The following is a 12,829-nucleotide window of genomic DNA, read 5'->3' as shown; positions in this document are numbered from 1 at the left end:
CTACTGTGCCCTGAAGAGGAGGCAATTTGGAGTGTTCATTGGGTAATGCTGAATTTCACAATGAAGTATTCGAGAAAAAATTGTCCTGCCATCCTCTGTGTGTATACGTGTTTTGTACTGGCTSTAGTTTAGAGCTCATCAGGTTATTCTGAATTTCTGGTGCTTTGTGAGACCCAGAAGGAGCAGCTGTAAGTAAAACAGAGCAGCCTGGAAGCAGTTGTGTGTGTACTTGCAAGAGAAGTGCTTTTTTGTGTTTTAGTTCGGCTTTTCTGAGTGTGCTTTGGGAAATGGAAAAGCTGAATGTTGAAGGAGAAGGTTGTGTCTGAAAACCTKAAGGCTGTTAGCTGGTTATTTTGGTATACTGGTGACAAAATCTGCTTTTTAGCTTAATTTTATTTTTAATAAAATAAATTTCTGGTGCTGCAAAACAGAGGCAGGAGGAAAAACTGTCTGTCTGCATTAAAATGAAAACACTGAGGATGTRTTTTGCTTTTAGAGCTGAAAGTTCTCTAGGGGTATGGAGTGCACTTCTCCAGCACAACTGCAGGAAGGGCAGCCTGGCTGATCCTCCTGCTCTGCAGCCATGTGCTTCTGCCACTTCCTTTGCAGCAGGTTGAGGGATGGCGTGACTGCAGGATAAGTCTGTGCAGCTCTTGGAGCCAGGGGTGAGCTAATCCGTCTCCCCAGAAGGTTAATTTTCTGTTAAGCCACTTCAGCTTCCTGCTCTACCTTGTGTCCCTGTGCTTGCTGGACCTGCTTTGAGGCAGGAGCAGCTGCAGCTCCCTGTACTGTTGGGTGCAACATGAAATTCTCCAATCCTGCTTGGAATAATGGGTTAGCTGCTGTGTTCTGACCCATTTCAAACCCCTGTGTACCTGTAAAACACAGTATTTGTCAGATTTACCTGTCTTTGTGTGCCACTTATTAACAATTATCAATTGCAGTGTTCCAAAAAGCAGGAATTTCAATAAGCGAACATAAATTCCTAGTTCTGCAGTCACGTTCTGTCACATTTTGGTCATCGGCAAAAAGAGCACCTTTCAAAGGAAACGGAACCTTTAAAAAGGATCCTCAGTGAGATTTAACTGTAGAATAAAACTTAACGTSAATAGTTGGGGTAAACAATTTTATTTTGAAACCTTAATTGAGGAAGTTATTACCTCAACAGCTGTATTTGCAAAATCCATACRGCGTTATTTACAGTTCTTTGTTCAACAAATAGTTGAAGACCTCCTGTTTTACATCTTTCCATGTGGGAATTCGGGCAGGTCCAAGGAGAGAATGCAARCAGAAAAATATAAATTTCATAGGAGCATGCCAACAGTGGAAGAAACCAGTAGGAATTTGTTTCAAAATGTTTAAAGTATTGAGCCATCCTGCTGGAGCCTGCGCACCGTGCGCCGTTTGCCTGTCACAAACGGCTTTTCTAAACGAAGTAAGTGAATTTGCAAAGAGTTTTGTACAGTGTGGAGAAAAGTACGTCATGTCAGCCTTAGGTTCAAACACCCGAGCAATTTCTGGGTCCCAGGGGCAGCCGTGAAGGCGAGGAGGGGCGTGAATGTGGCTTCATTTGCCTYCCTCCCTCTCCCTCCCCCAAGCAGGCTCATTCCAATCAGCAGTGTAATTGGAATGCAACCACAGTCTGGAGGAGGAAGGGGAATTTTTGGCAAGGAGAGGCAGAGCAGTTGGGAGCTTTATTCAGATTAAAGCATAGACGACCATTCATTATCAGTACAACACACATTAGCAACAGCACAGCATTGTGTTTCTACAGCTGGGACTTATTTCGGCGATTGTATTCCCTCGCGTAAAACATGCAAACAACTGGGATCTGATCACAAAACCCAACGCTAATGGCTTTCAGTAAAAGATGGGGTTTCTGTAGGGGAAGAAAGACTTGTCTTCAAAATGAGCCGTTGTGGTAAAAATTGATAGGCAGCCTGTCGCTCTGCCGTGTGTTACATATGTTCTTAAACAAGCGCTTTTTCTGGGAGAAAAACCCTTGGGGAAAGAAAAAACCAACAGGAATTCTAATGTTAAAACTGTTGGTTGGATTCCGAAGGCTGAGCTTGTTCTTCTGTGGTGATGACACGTGAAAAGCCAGAAGATTAGAAAACATAATCTTAGCTTTGGACTGAGTGCTTTCCTCCCATAACTTGGGGGATGTCTGTTGACACAGAGTTGGTTCTTGGGATGGCTGACATGGAGTAGGGGGGTTCTACTGAGTCACGTACAGATTTAAATATGTCCATTATGTGTTTCCTTCTGCAGCTGGTGTGCTCACTTTCATGGACTTCCATGATTATTTTTATTTCCTTACCTRTCTTCCTTAATCTTTCTTTGATGGTAGTGGTGTATCTCAAATACACGCACTTAAAAACTATTTACTTAAGATGGCTTAAGCAATATTATTTTTAACATAAGAGYTTWAAGACCAATATATTTCTACAGTGAYTGYCTACAGCTGTAGCCCTGTCTTACAGCTTGTATCACACGCTGCTGGGGGGAAACACATTCAAACYTTTTAATTTGTCATAAATCAAGAGGTACCTTATAACAGATAACTGGGAGTTACAAACATGCAGGCAGTGTAACACTAAAAGCTACCTGTGMGGTAAAATTGTGGTGTTCCTGTTTTGTAGGTGAATGTGGTGAACAAATTGGCTCTAAACAATTTGACATAGGCTGGAAATATCCACCAGGGTGGAATACACAGCCCTTAAATGTCTGAGTTCCTTGAATAATACTTTCTTTCCTTCTCATGTTGCTTCCTCAGCACTCATTCTGGTGTTACCCAGCCTTTGGAGGTGAATAGATCGTTGAGAGCTCTGAGCTCATGTCTGAGAGGTGGKGATTCTGTGAGATCTCATAGATCTTTATCGTTTTTTACTTGTTTTCATCACGCTTCCTTCACTGGAGCTCTCCTTTTCCACTCCATAGGCTTGATGTTCTTCCCTCTAAATGGGGAAACCTGSTGTTATTGATATACTTATTATTCTGAAATAATAACACTTTTTAATACGTATAAAAATAGTGGTAATATACAGCATAGGATACCTTCCCTAACAATAGCTTGATGTCATTAAAAGTTGGACTTTTCTGTAAAAATGGTTCCAAAGCAAGCAGCAGTTGTAACAAAAGTTCTTTAGTAACTAGCAAAAGGAATAAACAGAATTCAGAAAATGAGAAATATTTATCTTTCTATAAAATTCACCTTTTCAGTAGTCATGGTTCCTTTCAATTTTTTATGAGAGTTCAACCAATTATTCACCCCCACTATAGCTGCATGTAAATTTTAATAGYTAACATACAGATTACAGGGGCTTGGGGATACTAAATATTTTGCATTTACTTGAAATAGTTAAATATTTTTCAGTAAACCATTTTTTGTCAGTCACAGGAGTAATAAGTCAAGAAAAGGAAATTGGCAAATGTGATTCACTTAATTCCTATTTTTGAGTATTTGTGGACTGTGTAGCAAAGCTGTCATAGAAGGAGACTGGGTAGATTATAACATTATGCTCTTTCCATGTTTCTGTGAGCTGCCMTGAGTAGCATATGTTAGAATGAGATCATAAAGCACGATAAAAAGATATTTAATGTATGTATACTATGTAAAATGGATGTGCTGTTTGTCTTGGCACGTATATATTGGAATATTAATGTTCTCTTTTCTGCAGACTACCCAGGAAGTCTGTAATAAACACAAAACATAGCTATCCATTGACTCACTGATAGCCTGTAATGAATACTTTATCTACACATGTGTGCTAGAAGCCATTAATGTCATTTGATGATGCACTCATGGTCCAACACACCCCCCTCTTTTTTTTTTCCCAAGCCAAGGTCGGTATATCCAGCCATTGGTCTGCATTCTAGTTCAGTGCAAGTTTAAATAGCTTAACTTTTCATTTCCAAATAACAAAAAGTGCCTTGCAACAAGCACATACAAATAATAAATAACTTTCTGCAGTGCTCTTGTGCCTCCAGAGCATCCATTAGTGGTGGGGCTGTGTAGATGTGATAACGGTGTGTGTTGGGTCTGGATCCATCAGYGCTTTAACTTGGCTTTGTCAAGGGAAATAAATCTCCCCGTGGTTCTTTCTGGTTTTTGAATCTTCAGCTCAAATTGAACCTAGGATCRAGGACTCAAAGATAATTAAGTCCCGTGAGTTTTGTGAGAATCATTGCCTGGATAAAGAGGAGACCCTGGCAGTGACCTGGATGAGAGGAAAAAGCTGCAGCAGAGATCTCTCTGCCGGACTTTCTCGGGAGAGTCTGTGTGGGAGAGGGGCTGTCTGAATGCCCAGTGGGAAAAGCCTCTGCCACAGCCTTCAGTCAACCAGAAAACATAAATCCATAGGAAACCAAACTTCCTCCGTTTTTATTCTCAAGGAACYATTAATCAGTTGGTTATCAGAATATTCAGAACAGGTTTTAATACAGTGTTGAAACCATTAGAAAAGAGGAGCGTAAACTCGGGTACTTTTCCCACCAGTGGGAAAAGTTTTGTCCAGAAGAAGTCCTGAGATAGATTAGAGCTCTGTGTGTGGAAAATTATTTCATTTCGAGTTGAGCTGATGCCCCTGGGACCTGGGCTTTTCCACCTAGAAATACCTGGCAGAGAGAGTGTTGTTAATGGAAGGTTTCTCAGCGTCGCCCCTGTTTTGTTAACCTGACAAAGCCAGAGTGGGTTGACATCTGATTTGCCTTAAATGTGGTTACTAGAGAGGGAAAARCTGAGCCAAAAATATTAGTTTGTTCACTCATGGCTAATTGTTGGGGAAGCAGTTATTAGTCTGTGTGCTCTGCGTGTGCCCAATCTTATAAAAATGAGACTTCGATTAAATTGCATTGGCAGGCTTKCTTTACTTCTGAAAAGAAGTGTTTGTAATTAGTTAACCTTGCAATTCCTCATACAAGAACAGTTGAGCCTCTTTTGTCTTGGACATTATACAGTTTCAGGAGCACCCCTGTGTGGCTTTCTGTGCTAAAGATGAATTTTGACTTAACCATTGGATTTAAAGCCTTTGGCTGCACTTGACACTTCCCATTACTTGTAATGGGTGAAACTGTGACATTAATTAAATCTTTTTTTTAAGATATTTTAAAAAATTGCCATCTATGTAAGCACCTATTATACTTGAAGCTTTTCACCACTGGRTGAAAGGTGAGCAATAACCTACTGCAGTTCTTGGGCAGGTGATGTCTGTTGTGTTATCACTCATCTGAGGTTATTCTTGGTGTAATAAAACCCGAAGGAGCAGCAAAAGCAGTTTTCTCTTACCTGTTTTTTTCAAATGCCTTAAGGTTTTTCTGAGTGCTCTGGATAGAGTAGACTTTAAATTGCTGGGCATGTGGAAGCCTTTGGAAACTGTGGATTTTTATTGCACCGTCAAAGAACTTTRTTTGATTTGTGGAGCAGTGATGTGACAGTCTTTTTCCTACATGTACTTGCACAGTTGGTATCAGAAATACCTAAAACATTTGGCTCTCTATTAGTATTTTACTACTGTTGACTGTTTAGATTGGAATTATTTGGTGAAAATCCCTTAAATGGMGCTCTGCTTTAGGATTACCAGTATGTCTTTGAATGGAGAGGAATTAYAGTTATTCTTTTATCATCTTAAAAAAAGCTAACAGCTAAAGACCTGGAACCAGGCACATCTTTTCCAGTCTAACAGTATTGTTAGCAGGCCCTTTGATCAAACTAATGTGCTGAAATTTTCCTGGGAACTTTTAGTGGGGTGTTTTGGGACACCCTGTAGCCGTTGATAGGCATCTCCATGTGTTTCAAGGAGCACCAAAATTCCTTAGGCCRGAGTAGAGATGTATCTAGATGTTACATGGCTGAATTCCTGTGGAAAGCAGCATCRTTAAAATCAGCATCTTTACRAATGTAAAAATTGGGAAAATGTTAATTGCATTATTTAGACTATCTAGGGTGGTGTTTCTCTGCCCTGGCTGTGGAATTCTCCATGGGAGTTCTCATGGATTGCCTCTGCTTGCTTTTACTCTGGCAGAAATTGGGGATGAGGAGCCTTGCAAGATCAGTGGGAGGGTATTCTGGGGGGAAAGGATGACCAATGGTGTTTGGTTTTAGGTGGTGCCTGTGGGATGTGATTATTGGATGCACTTTTCTGTCTTTGCACTTCCTGGCAGTAACAAATATTGGCGATCTCATAGGAAAAATATCCAAGGGAATCATATAGTGAGGAATCTCCTGCAGCATCAGGTTCCAACCAAATAACTCTCCCYGCTCCCCCTCCCYCTTTTTTTTTTTAATACTGGCTGTGGGAATTCGTGCTTTTGCTCAATCCCCAAGAATCCTTTTGTGTTATCAGTAAATATTTTAATGTTTCACAGGGGAATCTAATATTTCCTGCTTACTAAACCTGGGATAATAGATAAGCATAGTTAGTTAAGCAGTGGTGCAGTTTGTGAAGAGAAATCTTCATTGTGTACCTTGGCACCTTTATATGAAATCTGTTCCCTTTGACCTTTTATTTGTTTATTTGTTTATTTAAATTTATTCTCATAGGAGATTGTTTTCCCCTGGGTATTTTTAGTTGACAAATGCAAATGCTCCTCCCTTGTAATTTAAACAAACAAACAAAAAAAGCCTGAAACAATTATCAGCTGCTACAAATAAAAGATATCTTTGTAACCATCAAAACTCTGRCTTTAGAACTTAGTGTGCTCCACCCAAATGCTTTTCAGGTAAAACCTTTTATTTATGACCACGCAGGATAACAGAAAAGCCTTGGCTGCTTGGTGTTCTGGTTTTTATGATCAAGGAGGGTTTTGCTGGTCTGTAGAACAGAAAATAAGCCCCTGTTTGTGTCTCAGCACTAATTATGGTGAGCCAGCCAGGAATGCTCCAGGTCCCTCTCTGGTGAACTCACAGTTGGCAAAAGAGGTGAGGGGGTAAAAAACACCGTGTGAAACTTTGGCTTGAGGAAACCACGTACCTCTCAATTCCACTGTTACCTGCCTACAGGTAAACTGCCAAAAGATGCCATTTCTGATTCAGCTTTCAGGAATTCATTTACATGACAATATAAATGATGAAGTTCATTTATGATAATTTTATTTTAAGCAGGATTTTTTTGAATGCTGGACAGATAAAATATTTTTTTTTTTTAAGTTGGCAATCAGTAACTTAATTTTGTATTTCTGTTTTTCTTGCAGTACTGTGTGCAAAAAACTTGGTGAAAAAGGATTTTTTCCGTAAGTAGCTGTTAAAGTTTTATACATTTATTTATAGATAAATATTATGCAGGCTCTATAGTCCAGTGTTTGCATGTGATCATTATATTAAGGTATGTGCAATAAGGGGGCTGAGGGCTTTGATGTTTTGTTTCAGGGCTTGTAATTTTTTCTTAGGTGTCATTCATCACAGGACCATAATAATAATTAAAACACTGACACTCTCTCTCTGTTTTTATGAGAGTGGGAGACAAAATCACCCACTCAGGCAAATAACATGTTTTTCAAAATCAGTCTCATGTATTTATTAAGATGTTTTTCATACAAGAACTTTTTGTCAAGCAAATAGATGCACTCCTTAATTATTAATAATCACTTCATAATACTGACGTACTCTGAAATTATATTTTAATTAATTTTAATAATGTTTTGAAAGAAGTGCTATGAAGGAGGCAGAAAGGAATGCTATTGTCTGTGACCTGCATGCACAGATCACCTGACTGCCACCTCCYACCTGGGAGCAGGAGGAATTCAGAAGGGCAGGCCTGAGCTTTGGAAAGAAATTGAGGAGGGGATGATCCAGAATTATACTGTGATTTGTGATACTCCTAAACCTTCACTTAWATCTGAATTTTTATACTGATTGCAAGTTTTTGGGTGTTTAACAGTTTGATCAAGATCTGAAATGTGTTGAATCACAGCTGTCCCAAGGTCCTGTCCCTTGTCCCCACGTGCTCTCTGTGACACTTGTCCYGAGCCTCTGCTGCCTGACTGGCTCTGAGTCACCTCAGGAAGTGCAGCCGGTACAAAATTGYACCTCAGCCATTGTGATTAATTCATTGTGATTAATTAATGCTTCCCCACCTCAGCTTCTCCAGCTGACTCTGAGAACTCGAGGAGGGGAGGAGCTGGTGGAGCATCAGTGTGGGACCATCCCAGTGGTTCAGCAGGAGGTGTTGATCAGGGGCTGCTCTGCTCCTGCTGCTTTCCCATCCTCAGCTGCAGTTCAGCACCATCCTTACACTTATTTTTTGGTGTTCAGATGAACCTCTGTTCATCTGAGGTGCTGAGCTGGCAGCAAACAGAGCTCAAAAGCAAGAATCACCTGTCACAAGCAATTCTCTGTTACACCAATATCAGCCAAAATCATGGCTGTGGTTGGTCTTAAATATATAAAGAATATAAATCTGTTTTGTCTGCCTTTAGCTTCTTTATATACTGAGAATTTACTCAAACCTGAATTAGGGAGATGAAGGTTTTCAGGTCTTTTTTCCCAATTTGTTTGACTAACAAAACTTCTTGTGGTCCGTATCAGTGAAATAAATTGCTAATTTACYCATTTCCTGTGCTTAATACATCATACTATTCCCACTCATTAAATAGAGCTCTCATCTATGACTTAATGGCAAATAAATCTTCAAATAAAAGGTTTAAAAAAAAAATAATTGTGCAATGATTAAGGACTTCAAAGCATCATGATCTGCTTACTAGTTGGTTTTTTTTTTTCTTTTCCTCCTCTTAGGACTTCCTGATCCCTTTGCTAAGGTTGTGGTGGACGGATCTGGCCAATGCCATTCTACAGATACTGTGAAGAATACACTTGATCCAAAATGGAATCAGCATTATGACCTGTAGGTGGTAACAGTGATAACCAAAGGTTTGAAGTAAAATCCTCTAAAGTACACAGACAATGTTCATTATCCTGTCCTATGTACAGCTGGGAAACTATCCCGTAGTTTATTTTATTAGTTTGAGTGAAAAGTACATGTACCAAATTTCCACTTTCTCATTTACCTCAAAATTGAAACACTGCACTTGCTTTTCTGGTGCTGATGTCTGCAGCACACTCAGCATGGACTACAGCATTGTCTTATTGTGGGATTTTTATGTTAACACTTGTGTGAAATGAAGCAAGTAACTGACAGTATTTCCCTCAAACTGCTCTTCTCTTGATGCTATTTTTGTCTGTTGTGGTGCTGCAGTGTCTTTTTCTCTGTGTGCCTTTTGTTCATTTTTCTCTCTGTCATTTGCTGTCCCAAATGTTTTCTCACTCTGAATTATTGTTATCATCACTTGAGCAGCTTTTGGTGCTTTTGAGCAATAGAATCAGTATGGCACATATATGTCATGGTTTTCCTCTTTTCTAGAGCACAGAATATTCTGTACAATAGAAGTTATTAAAGCTTTTATTTTTATGAAGGTCTCTATGTTTGTGCATGCTTTATTTTCCTTGTCTTTTATTCTTTATCTTTTTTTCTTGGGATGAAATATGAGGGAGAGAAATGAACTGTTTTACCTCATTGTATTCTCTTGTTCCGATCTCTGTTTTTTCCCCATGGCTCCATTCCTTGGCCAATATTATTAGGAACTGTTTGAGTAGATTAATGTTAATTTTGGYCATCACCAAACCTGCAACAAATCTGGTATTGCTGACAGACAATTTCTTGTCCCCCTTTTTCCCAGTGAAGAAAAGCAGCTTGGTGGTCTCACAGCAGAATGTGGAAGACCTGGTTTAAAGTTGTCTTAATCTACTTCTTATTTGAATATCTAAGATTAAATATGTGAAGYCATTGTTCATCATGTGTTAGTGTGRGATACAGAACATTTTCTYYACTGCTTAACAAAATGTGGCAGTTTAGTGAAATAACAATATTGTAGTTTTATTATCCAAACCCAGTCCAAGCGATTCTGCATGTGAGACTGTAATTTGTATTCATTAGAAAAATGTTTAAAAAATAAGTTTTAAGTTCATGTATAAGGAATGGATCTGCTATTTAAAGAATTCTAAGTTAATTTGATTTTTTGTAATGTTACTAAACTTATCAAAATGTTGATTTGTGCAGAATGGGGGTTTCAGGCCTTTGTCCTTCATGTCCTCTCCGAGGATCAGAGTAGAGCTAAGGAGAAATCCCTGCACAGACCGAGCACAGACTTTGATTGTTTTTGAGTTGGGTGGGTCTGTTAATGAGCATTAATGCACAGCTTTACAGGGATAGAAAGTGGAAAGTGCTGCCAGCATGGCTGAGTGCAAATCCTTCTGTAACCTTTGTACAGCTGGGAGTGCAGGAGCAATGGTGGGCATCACTTGGCATTTAATCCACTGTGAAAATCCGTGTGGAAAATGTCACTGCTTCCCTGAGTCTGCCCCAGTATCAGCCAGTTTGAAGCACTGTGGGACAGTGGAGTGACTGGAATGGGCTGTAAGGGATKCTCAGTGCTCCAGGGGCTGATGATTTGATTCCCTTCTGGAGAAAAGGAGTGGAGRACATGGGAAATGAGGGAGGATGTTGATATGCAACAAGAGTAATGGAAAAAGTCAGTAAAATCTTTAGAGAAAATTCCTTTCTAGTTATAATGTTTAAGGAAGGATGAAGAGAAGGTATTTTTAGGTTGTTTTATAGAACAAGCCATGGTTGTATCTGGATACTGTATTGTMTTTCCAAGACTGTGATTGCAATCCACAAGATATTATAAAAAGCAGAGATAGAAGGGGAGTTTCTGGCAGAATGCTTTGCTTGAGCAGATTTGAAGCATCTTGCTGGATTGCCTCAAGGAATTTAGACCTGTGTGATGTATCTTTTTGTGGGTGGTAGTTTGGTTTTTTGTTTTTTTTCTTGTTCAGAGAAGTTCCCTTAAAACATAGAGTTTGTTGAATTAGTGTATTATTTTTAATATAAAGAACGTGTAGGGAAAACTGCTTTGTTTGATTCTAGCTGTTCAATTCCCTGATGACAGAAGTATGTCCAGTATTCCTACTCCAAAGTAAAATTTAGTGTTGTGGCAGGCTTTGTTATTTGAAAATAATCTTTTCCCTCTCCAAATTTTCTTCATAATTTAAGCCCTTTTACAGCCTCACCTGTTATTCCTTACTGTGTAGAGATGTATTTCCATTTATAAACATCGGTCACATAATCTTCATTTCCTATTTAAAACAGCAGTAAAAGATTAAATCTCTTTGGTACAAGAACTCACTGCCTGGCTTTTATCTTAAGGTAATTTTTTACTGTGTGATATACCCAGTGTCAGGTCTCAGCTTTTCATTTGCACCAGGTATTAAGATGATTTTTTCATGTATCATATGATAGCAGATGCAAACTGCACAGTCAGATGGAGCTGTTGTAATATATTTATGCAGTAATGTCTGAATTAAGTTGCTAATTCCAGGGGAATTTTGTGACTTGCTAACCTGAATTAGCATAAGTAGATATTCTGTTGTATAAGAATTTTTTTAAAGGGACTTCTGCAGTGAGCAAAGAGAGCAAAAAGGGGTTGGCTTTTGCCTTGTGTGGTTCTTAATTCAGATCTTAGTGTGAAAGGAAGTGGTTGAATTAGCTGCCTGGATTCTTCAGCCTAGATGGGTGTGTGTGTGGAGAGAGGGGGAATTTGGGAGSCTCTCCAGAGAGAAATTGCCAAATAGTTGCTGTCTGGATGTAGTTTAATGTCAGTAAAATACCATGCTTGCCATGGATGTAATCCCCTTCCTTATTTTCAGTCTTGTTTGTGTTTTCCCTATTGTTCAGGCCTTTCCTCAGAGCTTTTGAATAACCAGACGTGACACATTTACAGACTTTCCTTGCATTTAGAGTTAAACTACCAAAACCAGCAGTTCAGAGGTGTGCTTTCTCAGGAATATTTTTTTTCCACTTTCTTCATTCCACGTTTCTCCAGTGAGCTGAACTCTTCAGGGGAAGTGAATATAATGCTATGAGGATGAAAAGGTGCTTGGTACCAAACCTCCYTAAGTGGTACACAGAATAACAATTGYCCTTGTGTTTTTAATTTTTTWAAAAATAATTCAGAGATTTCTAKTAAGGCATGAATTTGATTTGTTTTCTTCGAAGTGGAAGTGCTAAGAGTATAGAAATTAAAATTTCTGAACAYGCAGTTCTTAAACAGAGTCCTAATTTTAAAGGTTCAGAAAATACGGAAATTAAAATGTCTATGCAATTGAATTTCTGTGTTTCCACTTCATTAATACTAATCCTGTTATCTCTGTTGAAGTACTGAAGCTGTGGAATAGATATTGCTGATAGGATAAAGGAAAAATAGAAATATAAGCTCCAAGAACTTTAATTATGAGGAAGAAGAGTTATCCAACAAAATGGGGGGTGGTGGTTTTTTGTTTCTGGTTTGGTTTGTTGCACTTTATTTTTTGGAACATTCTTTTTTAATAAAAAAATAAAATTCCTAGCTCAGGCTTTTATGTTGGAACTTTATTGCCAGATGATGTAAAACAAATGTAACTTATCCACCAAATGAATTGGAAATGTCAACTTGTCCTACCGTCACTCTCTAAATACAACCGTGGGTTTTCATGCCTGAAATGATGCAGAAATGCAAATGAAACATTTTGCTGTAAAGCCAACTAGACATTACTTAACTATTTCTTTTCTTCCTTTATTAAAGAAAGAGAMATTTTTATTTGGGAAAATGCAGCTTGTCTTGCTCATTTCCTTTCCAAGTATGAACCAGCCCAAATTTTTGGGTGCAGAAATCAAGAGTGGATTTTGGTAGGATGTGGAATCCTCACCTGCTTGGTGTGGATGGTGATTGTTCATCCCAACCCTGAGAACCTCACCCTGAAATGTTACAGGAGTGCTTGGAAACTTTGTTGTGTGTT

At 38.9% G+C, this 12,829-nt stretch overlaps 1 protein-coding gene across 1 annotated transcript in view; it reads left to right on the top strand.

Annotated features, from left to right (window-relative positions):
• The window catches only part of SMURF2 (SMAD specific E3 ubiquitin protein ligase 2), a 56,068-nt gene that overhangs the window by 20,005 nt on the left and 23,234 nt on the right, over positions 1–12,829 (top strand). The window contains exons 2-3 of the mRNA XM_057368880.1: positions 7,192–7,230; positions 8,732–8,840. Of these exons, the coding sequence (XP_057224863.1) occupies positions 7,192–7,230; positions 8,732–8,840 (148 nt within the window). The remainder of the gene's footprint in view (positions 1–7,191; positions 7,231–8,731; positions 8,841–12,829) is intronic.

Source organism: Malurus melanocephalus, unplaced genomic scaffold, assembly GCF_030028575.1.
Source record: "Malurus melanocephalus ecotype Western Australia unplaced genomic scaffold, MMel_1.1 scaffold_98, whole genome shotgun sequence".
NCBI lineage: Eukaryota > Metazoa > Chordata > Aves > Passeriformes > Maluridae > Malurus > Malurus melanocephalus.
Note: the sequence above shows the minus strand (reverse complement) of the source record. Positions and strands in the feature narration are given on the sequence as shown.